Raw genomic sequence first — 19,111 nt, forward strand, 5'->3', positions numbered from 1 at the left:
TTTTACCTCCACTGACCAAACTTGGAACCTCATCAAGCCCGGCAGCAAATGGGTTTGATGAGCTGTGTTCTCCGCAGCCCCGCGCTGACTGCGTGGCTGGCTTATGCTGCCGTCCTTCAGAGGGGATTAGTCAAGCTCCAAGCCCATTCCCTGCACGGTTCCAGCCCACCTGCATCCCCCAGACCACCATGTCTGGATCTGTGTCTCCCTGCCCCACCCACTGGGCTCTCTTGGGGTCACTCTCCACTGACCACTCCAAGGAGGACCCCAATGTCCAGCAGGGCACATCGGAGCAGAGCACCGAGGCTCCTCCTTTGGCCTTGGGAGACAGCACAGATCTCTCCTGGAAAGGAGTAACCACCACCCTGGGGTCCTGTTGGACTGGACGCTGGAAGGGGCTGTGGTGGGCTCAGGACCTTGGAGGGGCTCCAGCAGCCCCAGGATGGAGGCACTGAGCACCACTGCCCAGTAAATGTGCTTGAAGAGCGGCTGGGAAGTGCTGGTGTGACTGGGTGCCAGGTGCATCCGAGATGTCCTTTGGACCCATCGGTAGAGTGGGTTCCTCAGGTTCAGGGACAGTCCAGGAGAGTCCATCAGACAGGGCAGCCCCGAGGTTACACCATCCTGATCCCGTCCCACGGCGGGACTCATTATCCACGCTCGGAGATGCCGGTGTGCTGCAAGCAGTGCCTGAGCGCGGCACTAAACCCAACCACAGCACAGAGCAAACGCAGGGATGCGTGGGAGGGTCCTGGCGTGGGTGTTTGACATCCTCAGAGCTGTTCCCAAACGGAGTTGCTCCATGTATAATTTATAGGCTTCCCTTTGTCCTTGTGGCTCGTCTCTGATCTCCCGGCGGTTCGGGAGGCCGAGGGTGCTCCGGCGAGGCCCCGCTGAGTGACAGCGCCGCGTTTGCTGCGTCGGCAGGGGAACGGCCTCGTCCCGCGCTGCGTCAGCCAGGGCTCGGCGAGGTCCCCGTCGCAGCATCACAGGGCTGGTGCTGCTCTTGGGCCGTGCCAGCGGCGCTCCTGCCCCGTGCCCGGCCCTTGGAGCCGTTTCCCAGCACCGTCTGCCGCACGCTCCCATTAAGGACCCCTCCGGAGTAGGCTGGCCACACGCAGGCTCCTCTGGAGGGCTCGGCTCAGCATGGAGTTGTGGCCAGCAGGTCACTCTGCCCTCGGCGTGTTGCCCTCCCTGGCACGACCACATCCAAGGATGCTGCTGGGGATGCGGGCAGAGGGCACCAAGCTCTGGGCACCGGCCATCGCTGTGGCACGACAGAGGTGACCCCACATCTGTGACGGGGCCTCAGGGGGTGGCTGATCCCACGGCCGCGGATATCCCGGCAGGCTCTGCCCAGCCCAGTGTGGGTGCCCCGGGCCAGGAGGGATGTGGTGATGCAGGAAGCGAGGACGGGCGCCGCTGGCTCCAGCCCCAGCCAGCTCGCTCCTCGGCCTGTTGCTGTCCATACTAACGAGGAGCCCCATCCCTCGTCTCGTCCTGCCTCACAGACATCTCCGGGCGTCTGGGCATGGCTCCAAGCTCGGGAAGGGAAGCGCCGGGCGGCTGGGCGGCGCGTGGAGCAGCATCCCGACGAACACGGAACAGGGTGTGCGGAGGCGCCGGGGCGTGCGGGGCCGGGGTGGGTGCAGGGAGGGCTGTGAGAGCTCCCTGCTCCGCTGGGTCAGTGCTCACTGCCGGCGTTGGCAGGCACGGGGCACCGGCACGCAGCGCTTGGAAGTTTGGTTGTTCCGGCACTGGGGACTCCGGGCTGCTGTGCTGAGTCAGCGCTTCGTGCCAGCAGGAACCAGGCAAGACAGGGAGGGGGCCGGGGGGGTGTCTGAGCCTTGTGTCCGTCCGCAGTGAGGGCAGGGGGGCTGCGGAGACAGCGAGGCTCCCGCCTCGGCGTGCGGAGAGAGTGCGAGGGCACTGCGGGAGCAACGGGCTGTGGTCTGGGACGGGGATCACGGGGATGTGAGACACGGGACATGGTGTGGTGCGACAGAGCTGAACCACTGCTCGCCGCGGCTGGAATCTCTTTGGCTGCGTCCCAAAACGAGCCGCCGGCCTCCCCTGCACCCCGGGACATCCCAGCAGGGCTCCCGGTGTGCCCCGTGCTCCTGGTGCCCGGGCAGTGTGATGGGCCAGGGCAACCGCCGGTGGCCCAGTGGGCAGAGGCAGAGCCAAGTGGGCACGGGGGTGGGCGCTGGGGGTACGTCTGGGACGGGGCTGCGGAGCGGTTCGCCTTGCAGGTGTGGGGAGGAGGAGCCCTGCAGAGCTGTGCGGGAAGCATGGCAGGGACGGGGACAAAGGCAGGGACCAGAATGATGGCAGGGATGAGGATATGGCTGGGTGCAATCCTCACTGTGACCCCGGGTCCTGCCCTGTGCCGCCTGTGAAGTGCTGCCGGTGTCAGTGACATCCCCCGGCCTTACTGAAGGTTCTCCCTTCTGCTGGTTCTCATATGCCTGAAGCGGCTCCGTGTCTCCGAGCCACTGCCTCACCACTGCTCACAGAACTGGCCCTCCATGCCTGCAGCGCAGCCAGCACCTCTGGTGCCCAGTCTGGCCACAACCCACACATGACAGGTCCCCTGTGCCCCACACACGTCGGGTCCCTGTGCTCAGTCCAGCCACACCCCATACACACGTCCCTGCGTCCATCCGGCCGTGCCTCACTCGTGATGGGTCCCCTGTGTCACTCTGGCCATGCCCTAGGCAGGATGGATCCCATGCCCACTCCAGCCATGTCCCGTGCTGGGTGGGTGCCCCACGGCCTTGTCCATCCCCCGCAGAGCCGGTGCCCGTGTGCAGCGGGTGTCCCATGTGCGGCAGGTGCCCCGTGTCCGTCCGTCCCTCACGGGAGCCCCTTGCCCTGGCCCCTGCCCTGCCCTCCCGCTGCCCGCGCACGAGGCACCAGCCCCGGCGAGGCAGAGCTATTTTTAACAGCTGCTTCTGCTTGATTTGAGCTGTGAACTCGGAACGTGTTTATGCTAAAGGGGTTTCTTTTCCCTTCTCCCTTTGTGCTGAGGAGGCAGCGCCGCAGATCAAAGCCTGTCTCTTCGCGTTTGGTGATGGTGGGCTGGGAGGGAGCCGAGGCGGGAGAGGCCGGCAGTTCCACGGGGACACTTGTGTCCTCCGGGGCCGCGGTGGCGTGGCCCGGGTCTGACGCACCTCTCTTTGTCCCCGCAGGTCCGGGAGCCATGGGCGGGCACGGCCGGCACCGGGCGGCCCGCAGCGGGCGGCCCTGAGCCCGGGCGGCCGCGGCGGGACGATGGGCTGCGGGCGCCGGCGGGGAGCCGCGGTGCCGGGCAGGGCTGTCGGGGCGGCGTGCCGGGGGCTGTAGGGCCGGGCGGCGGGCAGCATGCCCTGCGGCCCCTCGCCCACCTCCCGCCCAGCATCCCCTGTCCGTGGCGGCGCGGGATGAGGCTGCCCGCCGCCCCAGCAGCTCCGGGGACGGCTGCAGCCCAGGGCTCCGGCCGCCGGCGCTCGGCCCCCCGCGCCCCGCCGCAGCACCCCGGCCCCGCGGCCTTGAGCCATGGTCAGCCGTGAGCCCGTGCCCGGCCCGGCCTCCGCCGGCGAGGGCAGCCAGGAGAAAGCCATGACGGTGCGCTCGGTGCTGCTCAACCGCGACTCGCCCGACATCGAGAGCCGCCTCAAGCGCCGGCGCAACCGCACGCAGCAGGTCCGCTTCAAAGACCTGGTGGAGGCCGGCGCGGGGCGGGCGGACAGCCCCCCGCCCGGGCCCGCGGCCGCCCGCGGCCCCAACACCCCACGTGCCTCGCCGCCCCCCAGGGACCCCCCTGAGCCGGCGGCTCTCCGTGCCTCGCGGCGCAGCTGGCCCCAGGCGCAGCCGGGCTCGCTGACGCTGCCCATGCCCAGGAAGGCGTGCATGAGCACAGCCATCCAGACCTCCCCCAGCCTCCAGAAGCCCTTCCCGGCCCCCCAGCCCCGCAGCAAGAGCGTCTGCGATGTGCCGGGGAATGCGGTACTGCCCGCCGTGGCTAGCGCCCGGTGCCCGGGGGCGGCCGTGCCCACCGCGGCCAGCTGGGCCGTGCCCCCGCGGGCCCCCGGCATCCTCCCCACCCATGACCACACCGCGGCCCTCGCCCAGCACGCCAAGGTGCGCCGCACACCACCACCGCCACCACCCAGGGACCCCCCTCCCCCTTACCAGGGCACGGCCGGGTGCCCCGCTGCCCGCTGCGCCCCTCCGGTGCAAAGCTGCACCCCCGAGCCCTGCCCGCCGCCCCCAGCCTGTGCCCAGCTCCGCGGGAGCCCCCGGGGCAGCCACGGGCTCACCCCGCGCCCGGCCTCCGTGCCCTGCGGCCAGCCCCGGCCGCCCGCCGAGCAGCGGGGGCTTGGCCGCAGCGACTCGGAGCGGACCCTGCCCTGCGGACGCCCAGCTCCCCCGTGCCAGCCCTCGCCGCACCGCCGGCAGCCCGTCCCCGTCACGGACACCCACGGCCTCCACCAGCCACCTCAGGGCAACCCCCCGCGGGACCCCCCGCCACCCCAGCACCAGCTCTGCGCCACGCTGTGGGGGGGGCCCTGCTGCGCCTCGCCAGCCCCCATCCCACCAGCGCCGGGCTGGCACAGCTCGGCCACCGCCGCCGCCGCCCCGCCGGAGAAGACACCAGCTGCCCTCGGCACCTGCAGCCGACTCCGCGCCACCGAGCCTGGGCACGGCTGGGCAGGACCCGAGGGGCCCAAGGAGCCGCTGTCCACAGCCCCACAGGGCCCCAGCGTGGGGACACAAGCGGCCGGGTGGGCACAGGAGGCCCCCCGGCACGGACAGCCCTGCCTCGCCGCTGAGCAGCCGGACACGCTGCACCACGTCCAGGACCTTCTGCAGCTGGTGGTGGTGGCCAAGGGGCCGGTGGGACCACCAGCGAGGGATGAGGATGCCCGGATATCTCAGGGAGAGGGCCCCCGGAGGCCCGGGGAGCAGGGGGACCTGCATTCCCAGCTGCAGTCCCTGGAAGGGGTGCTGGAGACCAGCCAACAAACCATCCGGGTGCTGCTGGATGTCATCCAGGACTTGGAGAAGAAGGAGGCGCAGCGGGACGGGTGAGCAGGCAGGAACAGAGTGGGGGCCTGTGGGGACAATGTCACTGGGGGCTGGGGATGTAGGATGGGGGGCCCTGCCAGAGATTTGGATGCTGCTGCCTCGTGAAGGTGTTTCCCTGTGAGAAACTCGGAGCTGCTGCCAATGTACACGTGGCTCCACGTCTTGGTGCAAGGTCTCACATGCCCACGGTGCCTTCCCCATGCCCAGGGATGGGTGCATGGGGTGCAGGTCTGGGGGATGAGGGGATGCTGGGCTCCCGCCCAGCTCTGGTGCAGTGGATTTATCCATTGGTCACTGGGAGCAGGGATCTAGGTTGTCACATCCCAATGGCTGGCTTAGCCAGGCACCACATCCCTGCCCCATCCATGGAGGTACCTTTGGCAGAAATCCAGCGGCCTGTGCCCGTGTGATGGATGTGTTTGCATCCCAGGGAGGTGCTCAGCACACCCATCCTGCCCAGGACCTGCTCCAAGGGGCAGGGTTTCCCCCAGGCAGCATTCCTTGGCCTCCAAGGCTGATTTGCCAAATGAAGCAAGGTGTTCTAGGTCAGCCCACAATGACCTTAAGCTGAAATGCTCCAAGCTCATCTCACACGAGGGCAACCAACCCCCAAGAGGTGCCAGTCCTGGCATCCTCCTGTAAAACCTCTGGGGCTTGTTCCTGATGCCCAAGATTGCTGTGATCCATCCATGGTTTTGGCTGTGAGCAAAGCACAGGGAACATTGTCCCTGTGCCACCCCTGGAGCGCTGTCAGTGGAGAGGGACCTCTTGGGGGTCTGGGACACCTAAATTAAGACCTCAGCTCCATAAAATGTTACAATCAAGCAAGTAAACAAGATGCCCAGAAACACACCCTGGATTTCCAGGGATAGGAAATCACATCAAACATTATCCCGGTGTCCTTACGCTGCAGAACAGTGCGACCTTGTTTGCCACGGGTCATATCCCAGGTGCCCACTGTGCACCAGAGCAGAGCCACCAGCCCTGACACATCCTGGCACCGACCACCAGCAACATCCCACAAAAATTTATATATATAAGACATGAAAGACCATCCCAGAACGAGCTCTCCCAGCAGAGGGGTGCTGCTGTATAACGCCAGAGCCGCAGGCACACACACATATACGTACCACATATATATATAAAAGGGCTCATGATCTAATTCAGATGCTGGCAGAATAAATCCCCATTGCAATGTGAAATTTGGTGCATTAACAGACCCAGTTTCTGAGGGCTGAGAAACCGTGGTCAAGGTCGAGTGACAGGAGGAAGATTTCAACGGGGAAATGCGATGTCTATGTGGGACATGTGCTCTCAGCTGTGCCCCCAAAATCCACAGCACTGAAGAGGCAATGGAGACAGGGAGATGGGGTCCCAAAGGGACCAATAGCATTCACGGGGCCCCTTTCTGACAGAGTAGAAGGAGCCAGGGACCAGCAGGGAACACCTGCCAGCAGTGCTGGGGTGCAGGAGGACCCCAGTACAGCCCTTGGGATCAGGGTGTCTCAGGGCTGGGGTCTGGCACCAGCAGCAGAGACATGTGGGGTGAAGACCCCTTCTGTGGAGAGGGAGGAGGATGCAGCAGCATGAGCATGAGCTGAGCCAGGGCAGGCATCAGCTTAATCCAAGTCCTGTGCACCTTCCTAGAGGAGGATGCTCTGGTACAAAAGCATCAAAAAGAGATAAATTCTGAGTCTGGCGTAGGCTGGAGATTAGTCTGAAGTATCTCCCTGTGCCCATCTGCCAGGGCACTGCTGTGCCAGAGCACCGCCATGTGCCTTGAGCTCCCTCCGTGGAACCATGTGTGAGGAGATGTGTGGTGACTTGGGGGCTGCAGGTGTGGGGACCCTTGGGATGAGGGTTGGGATGGGGATGGACAGGGGGGACACAGCAGGAAAGGTTTGGGGATGCCTCCGTTCCCGGCTCTGGTTTGCTCCCATCAGAGAAATCTGCAAAGCCGAGAGGCACCTGGCCTGGTGTTAATTGGGATCACGTGGGAGGAGAGGGATTGGGATCCCAGAGAGGAAAAGGGATGGGATCTGGGGAGGAGAGGAGATGGATCTCAGAGAGGAAGAGGAGCTGGGATCCGGGAGGAGACGGGTTGGGATCCCAGAGAGGAAAAGGGATGGGATCTGGGGAGGAGAGGAGATGGATCTCAGAGAGGAAGAGGAGCTGGGACCCAGGAGGAGAAGGGCTGAGATGCAGGGAGACGTGGATCTGAAGCCCAGGGAGGAAAGGAGCTGGGATCCAGGGAGGAGAGTCCTGGCTGCTGGGCTGGAAGCACAGAGGGACAAGGGGCAGCAGGGGACATGGGGCAGACCCAGACCGGGTCTCCAATCTCACGGCACATCTCTGTCACAGGCGACACTCGTACCGGACTGGGCAGGACATCGCCAACTGCGGGACCTGCCGGGACTGTGCCTGCATCATCTACAGGTGAGGGCCAGCCCTGGCTCCATGCATCCCGTGGGTCCTGCTTCCCTGCACTCCCAGACTTCACCGGCTGTGAGGCAGGAGCAGGGGTGGTAGCCGAGCCTGTCCCCATGGGGACCTGGGGGGTTACCATGTACAGACTACTCATGGGTGTCTGGGCTGTCACTTGGCCTGGGTCTGTCCATTCCTCCCTGTGAGGAGCAGCTCCTTCTCCCAGGATCATCCAGGGTGATCTCCATGGAGGAGCAGCAGCTGGAAGGGGGCTGCTCTGGCACAATGGCAGAGCATTTATCTCCTGTAATGGCAATCTATCGGGGAAGCCTCGCTAGCGGCTGGTGCGTGGGCTCACTCCAAATCCAGGCTGCATCCCGTTGTCCCTGTGCCAGCTCCGCACAGATGCTGCAGATGGGTTCCTGCCCCTCGCTATGGTTTGGGAACACAGGGCCTGGGCTCTGCTCCACAGCGTTGGCTTTGGGCCAGGGCATGGAAGCCCCTTCCTCTGCTGCACTCTCTCCTCAGATCCCATTTGGTGTGTGGGAAAAGGCACCTCATGCCCTCCCAGCATCATCTCTGGGGGAAGTGGGAGGGTTGCAGTTTTGCTAAAGTTTTCTGCCCTTCCAGGCACCCCTGGGTGTCCTTCTGTCCCTCTGGCTGTCCCCCCTGCAGTGCAGGTGGCTGGCCAGGTGTGTTCCCATTTTGCTGTTAATTAGGCTGATGCTGTTAGCATGGGGATGCGTAGGACACGGTGAGCTGGTCCCAAGCTGCGCTTCATGGTGCCTGATCACCGTGGTGCACGTGCGTGCCGCTGCCCTGCCGCACTCTGTGAGTGCCGTGCCCCCTCCTCGGGGCACCTCAGGCTGGGGGTGCCCAGCTGGGGGCCCCTCGTGTCCCTGTGCTCGGCGCCGGTGCTGCCTCAGCGCTCCTGCTCCCCACACACTTGCTCCACACTCCCCCGCTGTAGCTCGTGGGGGACTTCAGGCTAATTAGGCCTGACGAGGCTGTCTCCACGGAGCACGGCAGTGGCACAGATGTCACATCTGGGGGAGGTGGCTCCCCAGCATGGCCAAGCTCCTGCTGGGGACTCGCTGTGGGTTTCGCTGCCACCCATGGGATGAGGAGAGGCTCTGGGGGCACACAGGGTGAGGGAGCAGGGGCAGCACCCCCAGCCCCAGACCCCAGGGATGGCCCAAGGAGGAGATCAGACCTGCCTGCCCCTGTCCCATCTCAGGGTCCCACAGCGGTGCCAACCCCTCCCTGTGTCACTGCAGGGGAGCTGAGGTCCCTCCCTGCGCTGCCCCCCCTTATGGTCTGCACCCCTCACCCTTTTTGCTAGAAACGGCTGGGACACTCCTTGTCCTCACAAGGGGAGGTGACAGGAGGTGACAGCGTGCCAGGGGGCTGGCGGGGCGCTCCCCGTGTGCGGGGTGGCTGCACCACGTGCATGTTCCTGGGCACACGCCGCGGCACCTCGCTGATCCGATGGGACATGCCTGGTGTGAGGAGATTGACGTGTTTTCCGTGTGAGGGAACATCGCAGCACGCGGCTGCCAGCAGCCAGCCTGCGCCACAGGGTGCTGCGGGGACACTGGGGGCTGCGGGGACACCAGAGGCTGGAGGGACATTGGGGGCTGCAGGGACACTGGAAGCTGTGGGGACAGCAAGGGCTGGAGGAGACAGCAAGAGCTGCAGGGACCTGGACCTGTGGGGGCACTGAAGGCCTCAGCATTGTCAGGAAGCCTGAGAGCTGCGATGGGGGGCACAGTCCCCCTCACCTACCCAGATCCAAGGCACCCTAATTCCTGCCTCGCCAGCCGCGGGATGGGCAGCAGCAGAGCCTTGCATGCTGTCACCACTTCTCGATGCTGCAGCTGCCCTCGGCCATGGCACCTGGGACACACAACCCCTCTCCAGAGGGTACATTGCTAACAGGGGTCCCACAGACCCCCAGCTCGCTCCCCCACCTCAGCACTGGTCCCTAGCCGGGCCAGTGTCCAGCTCCTGCCGGCCACACACAAAGCCATGGCACTGTCAGTGGGGTTGGATACAGAGGAGGGAGCAGAAGGATGGAGCAAGGGAGGCAGCTGAGAAGGACCCACCCCAAAAGACCCCTGGCCACCAGATCAGGCTGATACTGGTCCATCCCTCCCCAGAAGCGAGCCCTAGATGTCCGGCACAGCCATTTGCCCACATGCCCTGTGGGATGGGGTGGCTCTTTGGGAGGGATCCAGCCCTGGACCACTCCCTCTCACAGCGCACAGGCGGTAGGCAGGGGCTGTCTGAAGGCACGCACAGCAGGATGTCCCCTCGCAGGGGTGCACAGTGACCCCGGGAATTCCGGCCATGTCCCTGTGCCACCCAGGGAGTGCAGCAGGGCTCCGCTCTGGGGGACGTGCCCTGGATGGATGAGCTCCCCGGGGGCTGCGTTTGGGGTGGCGGGGGCACGCAGGCAGCGGGGCAGAGCGCTGTGGCAGGTGGGGGCTGTGACAAGGGGATGCCATGGTACCCCCTGACGCCGTCCCCGCGTGCCGCAGCGTGGAGCACGATTTCCGGCAGCAGGAAGGCCGCTTCCAGCGGGTGCTGAGCCACATCGAGGGCGACGCGGGGCCGAGCTCCCCCCCGACGGCGCCGGGGGCGGCGGGGGTGGCGCTGGGGGCGGCGGGGACCACCTCACCGCCCAGGCAGGAGCCGTCGCCCGTGTCGAGGCTGCCGGCAAAGCTGGACGTGAAGAAATCCCGGCGCAAATGCTTCTGGTTCCTGTGAGCGCGGTGCCCGGTGAGCCCGGAGCGCGGGGGCACCGTCCCAGCACTGGCCCCCTGCCCACCTCTCTTCCCTCCCTCCCACGGTAGGGTTTGGGTAGCACCAGCTTTTCTATTTTTAACCATTCCGTTGAACGCGGGGAGCTCGGGTGTGGAAACGGCGAGGGGAGCAGCGACTGTATTTAAGGAGAATTCAATAAATTCCACGGAGACGCTATTTTTGTTACATCCTCTCCCGCCTGTGCACTTCTGTTCTGGGGGAGGATGAGAAATGAGGAGGGGGCAGCGGCTGTTTCCCTGGATTCCCCTCTGTTCGGGGTTCCCTGAGGTACTCCCGCCCACCCCAGGCTCAAATCAGTGCCCACCTTCACCCCACAGTGGGGGCTGCTCACCCATCCCTCCCATGCAGGTTAACTGGGAACACCAGGATTTCCACTGGTCAGAGACAGTGGAAAATGGTCTCTGTGGGATTCTGGCCTGGAGAGAGGAGACCTGTCCCCAAAACCCCCGGGTGGAAGGGTGGGCTGGGCAGGTGCTCTTATGGGTGGGGAAGATGCACTGGCTGATGACAGGGAGATGGGGAATGAGCAGCACAAATATCCCAGCCTCTGTGGGGCTGCCACGACAGGGAAAATGGCATCAGGGTGCCAGAGTCCCAGAGCAGCACTGGGTGTCTGAGCACACCCTGAGGAGTGCCTGTAGTGAGAGCAGCCACGGCTCTTCCAGCAGGGCCACCAACCTCCGTAAGTGGGACAGCATCCAGCCTCCTCCAAAAGCACTGGCCACCCCCCAGCCATGCCAAGCTGCTGCTGAGGCACAGAGGGGAGGGAGGGGAGGGTGGGCAGGTTTGGCCACAGCTCTCCAGTTGGTGCCCACACTGCAGCACCCCAAAGCAGGAGATGCCCACAGTGTGCCAGGGACCCCCCTGGTGCTCGGGGGCTGCAGCCAGGACAGGGGCCCAGGGGCACAAATCCCTTCCTGCCCAGCAGATGGGATGGATGGATGGATGGATGGATGGATGGATGGATGGATGGACGGACACTGTCCTGGTACAGGCACACGTATTTTTGGTCCTCTCAACCCTTCCCAGCAGCTGGAGCTGCTGACGCAGCCTGGGCTGAGGATCTGGGACCCCCGACAGAGGGCAGGGGCTGCGGCAGCAGCACGGGAACCATGGGCGGTGCTGGGAGAGCTGCCAGACGGCCCCTGTGGAGCCACGAGTGAGCGTCGGGAGTGCGGCAGTCAAAGGATCCTTCCCTGCTCCCGTGGGCTGCGCTGCACCACCGTCATCCCCCCCCCCTCGCGTCCATCGCTGCCCGGCGCTTTCGGCTCCGGCTGCCCCAGGCCCTGAGTCACAGAGCCTGGGAACGAAGGAGAAAGCAGGATGGAGCCCAGTGCGACCCCGCATGCATCTCCTGCCTGAGTCACGGCTGAATCACATCCCGGCGCTGAGATCGCGGCACAGCCCCGGCGGCAGAGCTGCCGCTCCGGCTGCCCACAGCTCCCCGGGCGCGGCACACAGCGTGGCACGGTACGGCACGGCAATTCCCTGCTCCGGCCTTCCCGAGCACAGACCAGCTCCGCTCATCGCCCTCCCCACGACACAGTGCGGCTCTGGGTCTGCCCCTCGAGCCCCGGCTCTGTTGTCTCCCATCGCTGCTCCATGCGGAGCTCTGACCCACCGCCCTTCCCGTGTGTCCAGCGTGCTCCTCACACGTTCTCGGCGTGTAAAACTGTGACGGTTCACTGGGTCCAGTTCCTTGTTTTCCAGAGAATGCAGCCCAAACCCCTCATTGCTCCCAAAACAGCTTTTCCTGCACCTCGGCCCTCCTGCCCACTCCCTGCTACGCTCCCGCTGCTCCAGCCCTGCTCCCGGCACGGCTCCTGCTTTCCTCTGCATCCCACTGGGCACATCCCTGGCATCCAGCCCCATCCTGCTGGGTACCGGCAGCAGGGCCAGAGAGGAGCAGAGCCAGTCACACACACCCAGACCCCCAAACCAGAGACACCTCGTGCCTCTCTCGTGTGGCCCCAAGGGAAGCGGCGCAGCCACGGCGCAGTGGGACTCACCCTCAGCGGGCTCTCCCGGTCCAGGACGATCACCCTGCGATTGACCGTGTGGAGCAGCTGCTCCAGGATCACCTGGATGTGCTTCTTCACCTGTGCCTGCAAGGTAAGAGGTGTCAGGGCCATGGCAGGGCACGTCCCAGCTGTGGGATTTGTCCCAGCATGGTGTGGCACTGCATGGTTCATTCAAGGGCTGGTGGCATCGGGGTGGTGAGATGGAAACGGAGCCTGATCCAGAACGGGAGTCAGCGAGGCAATGTGCTCCAAATATGGGATTTGGGATCTCTGTGCAGCTCAGCCCTGCACACCTCCCTGGCAAAGTGGCCACTTGGGGACAAAGGGGACAGCTGAGGATGGCTGGGGATGATGGGGACGGCTGCACTGGCACTGGGCAGGCAAAGGTGGGTTCAACACACATGGGGTTGAAGCAGGAGCAGAATCCTCCCCCAAGAGCGTCCCACCACCCTCTCCATAAAAGCTACTTCAGGTTTAAATGTTAAGCCCAAAATGAGACATTTCACCACAATTTTCAAGCTTTCCCTCCCACTCCTGGGCTTCCTGGTGCTGTGGGGATTAAAGAGCCACCTTACCCTCGCAGGACACAGTGTCCAACTCAGCTCCCACAGTGCCAGTCACTGTACTGCAGGTGCAACACCTGAACCTCCAAATGGCCCCCAAAAGGGACCCCAGAGCAGCCAGGAAGGGCAGGAACAGAGGAAGGCTCCCGAATAGCCAGAGCACAAAGCTCTGTGCATTCCCAAAACTTTGTGTTGCTGCAGGGACACTCACCAGCTCCACGTTCCCACGGTCCTTGTGCCGCGCTCGCAGCTTCTCTGCGTTCTGCAATCACCAGAAACAGGGCTGAGACCCCGGGAATGGCCCCAGCCCACCCCAGACAGGCCACATTTGGGCGGGTGGGTGCCCGCCACGTCTCTGCCTCACGTTTGGAACCATCACTGTTCATTTTGGAGTGTGGCACTGCCCAGGAGCTGGCTGGCAATCGCTGACTATCTGCCTTCCTCCCTGCCCTCACCTTCTTCCTCCCTGCCCTCACCTTCCTCCCAGCTCTGCAGAGCCAGTGATGTATTCCCCCACTCAGGTCAGTGTCACCCCTGAGCCTGGAAGCCCCTTCCCCACTCATGTTGGGGAACCCACCAGAAACTTGCTGAGGTGGAAACCATGAGGTTTTTGCCCCATCCTGGGCAGGTTTCCCCTGGGATGGCAGCACCCACAATTCCCTGGGCAACTATGGTGAACACCAACCATATCCTAGCCAGGAATTGGTGCTTAACCCCACTCAGAGGGGTTTGGTCAGGTCACTGCCCAGATAATTCCTGATTTACCTTCTGGGCCTGGTACAGCACCTCCAGGATGCTGCTGAGCAGCTCGATGCAGGCGTCCTCCTCCTCACCTGCCTGGATCAGCTCCTGCAGGATGGGCAGGGCTGCCTGCAGCACCAGCTCCCGGCACTCTGGGGGGGACAAGGGGGCACAGGGATGAGGGAATTGTCCCCCTCTGTGGAGCCACCCCAGGCATGAGGCAGAGGAGTGGTGCCTGTGCAGGGACTCATCCCCATCCTGTGCCGTGGCCCCTGGGTGAGCTCAGCAAGGGCAGTGCCATCAGGACCCCCCATGTCCCCTCTCACCATGGGACTGGAAGGCTTTGCTGCTGGTGATGTGAGTCAGGGACTGCAACTTCTGCTTCAGCAGGCGCTGGGGCAGCAGGTTCCCCACAAAGTCCCGCAGTACGGCCCTGCCATCAGGAGAGGAGTTAACCCAGGAGCTTTGGGTTTGGTCAGGATGGGGCTGCTGGGTGGGGGGAGCCCCTCGATGGGGCAGAGCCGTGTGGGGCAGGATGGTTCCACAGGGCAGCCGTGCCCACCACAGGCACTCAGCAGACAAACCCCACCTGAATTCCCAAAATGAACCCAGCTGGGGCTGAGGGTTCCCAGGCTCAGCCCATGCCCAAGCACAGGCAGCTGCTAAAACAGAGCAGAACTCTCCCATTTTTGCACTGGGAAGGGGATCAGGAGGTGATTTCAGACCCCCCCTGCCTGCTCTCGCCCTCGACTCTGGGCTGGATGCAAGGACAGAGGTGGCTGTGGCAGGTGCTGAGTGTGACACGGGGCTGGGGTTGGTGGGGGGACAGGGACCCTACCCCAGCGCGGAGGAGTCAAAGATCCCAAACACATCCTCGAGGATGGAGGGCAGGTACTTCAGGGCTGCTCCCTGCAGAGACACCGGAGAGCTGCCTTCAGACAGGGTCCAGCACCCTCTGGAGCTTCCCTCCGTCTGGGACACCGTGGGTGCAGAGCGTAGCCCCATCCCAGACCCATCCCAGACCCATCCCAGACCCATCCAGCCTGCAGCAGCTCTGTTTCCCCAGCTCCCTGTGCCAGCCTGGTCTCGGATGCAGGGAATGCAGCCAGGCCAGCTCCAGGATGGGGACAACCCCCAGGAACCTTCCCCAGATTTCCCTCTGCAGACTTCAGCACACGGGTGGCCAGGACAGCGTCTGCCTGGTGCCACCGAGCTGCTGACCCAACGCCACGCCACAGCCCCAGTGCAGTGAGGGGCTTTGTGGTCTGGGGCCTCAGGGTGCACAAGGGGGGTCCCCAGGGACAGCAAGGGGTGGTGCATGGGGTGGCAGCTCTGTCTGACACCACGGGGGAGGTGTACACACAGGATGGACAGTGTCACCCCAAAACAAACACAGTGTCACCGTGGCATGGGTGCAGGCAATGTCACCCCAGTGCGGGGACAGCCAGCGCCCAGCCTGGGCACCCTCCCTCCCACCACACACCAGAACTGAGCCCTCCCAGCACCGCCCTGTGCCCTACCTGGGAGAGCAGCGTGGGACCCTCCAGCGGGGACTCCATCAGCTGGTTCAGGGCGAGGAAGAATCGCTGCAAGGAGCACTGGAACTCGGCCACCTCCTTCCCCTCGTAGAGCCTGCAATGGCCAAGGTCACTGTGCCGTCACCGCGCTGCCACCATGCCACACGCCTTCCCCGGCATCACAAGCCTCTGCTCGGGGGTCACTTGCTGTCCCAATTAATGACACTGGTCCATGAATGTTTGGATCCGTGGCTGGATCTACTGGTGCGCCCTGGCATTATCACAACCCTGGCACGGCCACAGCCTTGGCGCAGCCACTGCCCCACCATGTCCACAGATCCATGCACAAAATCCCTTTTTTTAAAAAAAAAGCCTCTTTTCCATGATTCCACAGCCCAAACCCCTCCCAGAGCAGTTCAGCACCGTCCCACTTGAGCAAGAACGTCCTGAGCCCTCCAGCCCCTCCTCAGCAGCTGGACCAGAGCAAACTGAATGAGGGAATTTTAGCCTTGGGACGTTCACAGCCCCAGGAAAACTGCAAAGCTGAGGTGTGGTCACAGGAATAAAGTCACTGCAATGGGCCATTTTTGAGGTGATGAGGGAATAACCTCAGGAAAAATCATCCAGCCACCAGCTATGTAAGGAAATCCTGGAATTATGGACTGGTTTTGGCTGGGAGGGACCTCAAAGCTCATCCAGTCCCACCCCCTGCCATGGGTTGCTCCAAGCCCTGTCCAACCTGGCCTCGAAATCCACGTGGACTGTGACAAACCCACCCTGATCACAATTCATTCCGGAAGGGTCCTGTGGTTCCCAGGAAGGGATGTTCTTTTTCCTGGGAAGGGACACCCTGCCCAGGATCCCCTGCAGCCCAGACCATGGTGGGAGCCATGATGAGCAGCTGTGATGGCCTTTGGGGACCCCAGCAATGTCCCCATGGCAGGGGTCTGGGGGGACAATCAGCAGCTGTGGGGTCCCTGGTAGAACCAGTGACTGGTTAGAGGTGGAGGGTAAGTGGCCAGCCCTTGCAGTGGCACTGGGGGACAAGAGAGGGGCCAAGTGGGACTGGCAGAAGCCATGGGCACTGCTGGAGGGGGGTCCAGCTGCAGGAACCGGGGGTCTGTGTGAGGCCAGGCAAGGGGACCACGAGCTGTGATGCTGCAGGTGGCTGTGAGGGGGTGACCCCAGCCCCCCCAGAGGACAGCAGAGCAGACCCCCACACAGAGGGACAATGAGCGCTGGCAGGGAAAGTTTTGCCGCCCTCGGTGATGGTTAAAAAGCAGAAGCAGCCAGAGGAACCAGCAGGGAGGAAGCAGCGAGGGAGAGACATCACCACGGTGCCACTGGGGTGCTGGGGGGGCCCTGAGGGGAAACAGGGTGTCCCAAGGTGGAGGACAGTGCCCTCAATCATCCCTGCAGCAACCTGGGCTTCTCACAGGAGCTGCAGGCGCCGCTTGCCCGGCTCCAGCAGCAGCACAGGCAATCCCAGAGCCGGCAATCTGCCGCAACTGACTCTAATTACAACCCAATTCCTGTCGATTACAGCCTGTACAAATTGCAGCACGTTCAGAGCACTTAGAGGATCTGAGGAGCCCGTGTTATTGCATGTTGAGATTGCTGAGATAAAGGGAAGCTGTATAAAATCGCTAAATGTCCTCGGGGATGTCTCTGTTCCAGGCAAACTCATTCACGGGGCTGTTTGCAAACGCGCCGCGTAATTAATTTCTTCTGCCAGGAGTGCTCTGAGCTGGGAATCTGCTCCGTGTCCTCATGCAGGAGGGAGAGACAGGTGCTGGGTGTGATGTTGTGGAGCACCCCAGAGCTCTGGAGCACCCCGGAGCCATGGATGGGACACTGGGAAGGGATGGAAGTGGCAAGGACAGACAGGGCTCAAATGCCACGGTTAAGACAGAGCGGGGCAAAGTGAGGTGTGACGGTCCCTGGGGGCACAGGGACCCCAGCCCAGCTCCTCACTGCCAGTGGGAGCACCCACAGGGACCCCAACACATCCTGGGCTTGGGGTGGAGGAGGCAAAGCCCTCATTCCCCCAAAAACAGCCGCCCGCCGAACCACGGCGCCTGGGAATGGGGTGATCCCGCTGCTTTCAATGCCAGCCAGTGCCCACCCCATGCCCTTGCCATGTGTGTGTGGGGGTCCCTCGCTGTCCACCATGTGTGGGGCCCCTCACTGCCCGTTGTTCCCTCAGGACACTTCAGCTTTCAGTGCCATGTACGTGGAACGAAAGAGGAACGTCACCGGCTTTTTCTGGTAACACCGATGGTCGTGTTCTGATTTCTGATTTCTTCCTCTCCCACGCCGGCCCAGAGGAGGGTTGTTTGTCCCATCACCCAGACTGGGATGTGAACAAGTGAAACAAGGTCCTGTGGGGACTCTGGAGGTGCCTGGGGGTGCTTTGACCTTTGAGCCATGGAGACTCCCAGCCGCTCGCTCTGCTCATCACAGGATCACAGCAGGGTTTGGCCCGCCAGCTCCACCCTCCTGCTGTGGGCAGGGACACCTCCCACTGACCCTAACTGGGCTCCAGGAAACTTTCCCAGCACAATGCCAGCCACGCAGGGGCACAGATGCTTGGGACATTTTGCCATCTCCATTGTGGGAGGATTTTAAGAGCTCATTGGAAACCCCCGTCAGGAGGGGTGGGGTAGAGGTCACTGTGGTGCAGGTTCACTGTGGGGCATTTGGGGTGGCTGAGAGTGATTTGAGCTCTCCCACCCCTGGGGTGTACAGCACTGCCCACCCCCACAATGCACCACCATTGTCCAGCAGCATCCAGAGGATGGCATGAAGCTGAAAATTGCTAGAATCCTCACAGAGAGGATTCACAGCAATGGAGGAGCCTGCCTGGGGACCAGCCAACACCACAGCATGGCCAGGAGTGGTGGGTGCCACCCTGGCTGTCACAGCAGCCAGCACCAGGTGGGTTGGGCTGCCACTGCCACAACTCTGGGACCGATGGTTGGCACTGACACCGCTCCCACTGCGCAGGGACCCCCACGGGACCTCCCTCCCACAGAGCCCACGGCCAGGAACCAGCACTGGGAGCACTGGGAGCCAGTGCCAGCACTTACCGGGCGAAGAGGCGCCGGGAGCGGACGATGAACTTGAAGATGTACTCCAGGGCCTTGAAAGTGCGTGGGAGGGGCTCGCAGGGCTCCCCCCGGCCCGCCTGCTCCACGTACTGCGTCAGCACCGACAGCAGCTTCCTGCAGGGTGGGATATCCGTGGCCAGGGATCGGCCATGGCTCAGTTCCCACTGGTGCTCCCAGCATTCCAGCCCCATGCCTCCCTGTACCCACTGTCTCAGCCCCATTTCTCCCGTTCCAGCTGTCCCAGCCCGTCCCTCCCCGTGCCACAGCCCCCAGGAACGCACTTGTAGGCGAGCGTGGCGCTGAAGTGCTGGCGGATGTAGGCCTCCAGGACTGTGTTGAAATGCTGGAACTTTCTGTCGGCCACCAGCCCCACGATGAAAACCTGGGGGCAGCGGGCAGGGGCACGGCTTGGCATGGGCAGGGGGAAGCCTGGGGACAGCAACAGCCACCCTGACCCCCACCCTGCCCTGGTCCCATCGCTGGGGTCACTCTTGTCTTAGTGTGCGAGAAACACCTTTGAATCCTGCTGGGATTGTCCCCCAGAGGGACAGTGTCCCTCAGAACTCAGCCCTGCCCTGTGCTGGGTCACTCAGAGCACTGAGCCCCATCGCGCCAGTCCAATCACTGCCCACCCTGCACTGGGGAGGGGGCTCAGACCCACGCAGGTCCTGCTCACCAGGGCGTCAAACACGAGGGTGTCGTAGACATCTGTCTCCGAGTGTTCCATCATGATGGAGAACAGGGCATCCAGCGTGTCCTGGAGGAACTGGGGGGGACATGAGGCTTGTGAGGGCTCAAGTGCTGACCCCAGCATCACCCAAGACCCAGCTCTGGGCATG

The 19,111-nt window shown here is 63.5% G+C and overlaps 2 protein-coding genes across 2 annotated transcripts in view; one reads left to right on the forward strand and one right to left on the reverse strand.

Moving 5' to 3' along the window:
- Positions 1-19,111, reverse strand: part of LOC309573246 (dedicator of cytokinesis protein 2-like) — a gene marked incomplete at its 5' end in the record, with an annotated part of 44,506 nt that overhangs the window by 14,843 nt on the left and 10,552 nt on the right. Inside the window, 9 exons of the mRNA XM_082282009.1 lie at positions 12,330-12,425; positions 13,116-13,166; positions 13,670-13,797; positions 13,972-14,078; positions 14,484-14,554; positions 15,166-15,277; positions 18,252-18,386; positions 18,554-18,654; positions 18,949-19,038. Of these exons, the coding sequence (XP_082138135.1) occupies positions 12,330-12,425; positions 13,116-13,166; positions 13,670-13,797; positions 13,972-14,078; positions 14,484-14,554; positions 15,166-15,277; positions 18,252-18,386; positions 18,554-18,654; positions 18,949-19,038 (891 nt within the window). The remainder of the gene's footprint in view (positions 1-12,329; positions 12,426-13,115; positions 13,167-13,669; positions 13,798-13,971; positions 14,079-14,483; positions 14,555-15,165; positions 15,278-18,251; positions 18,387-18,553; positions 18,655-18,948; positions 19,039-19,111) is intronic.
- LOC309572982 (uncharacterized protein) lies at positions 3,538-10,263 on the forward strand (the record flags this gene model as incomplete). The annotated part of the gene is made up of 3 exons (XM_082281569.1): positions 3,538-5,069; positions 7,432-7,506; positions 10,035-10,263. 3 exons carry the CDS (start codon positions 3,538-3,540, stop codon positions 10,261-10,263), a joined length of 1,836 nt encoding a protein of 611 aa, XP_082137695.1.

The sequence above is a fragment of the Coloeus monedula genome (genome assembly GCF_965178545.1).
Source record: "Coloeus monedula genome assembly, chromosome: 5".
In the NCBI taxonomy this organism is placed as follows: Eukaryota; Metazoa; Chordata; class Aves; order Passeriformes; family Corvidae; genus Coloeus; species Coloeus monedula.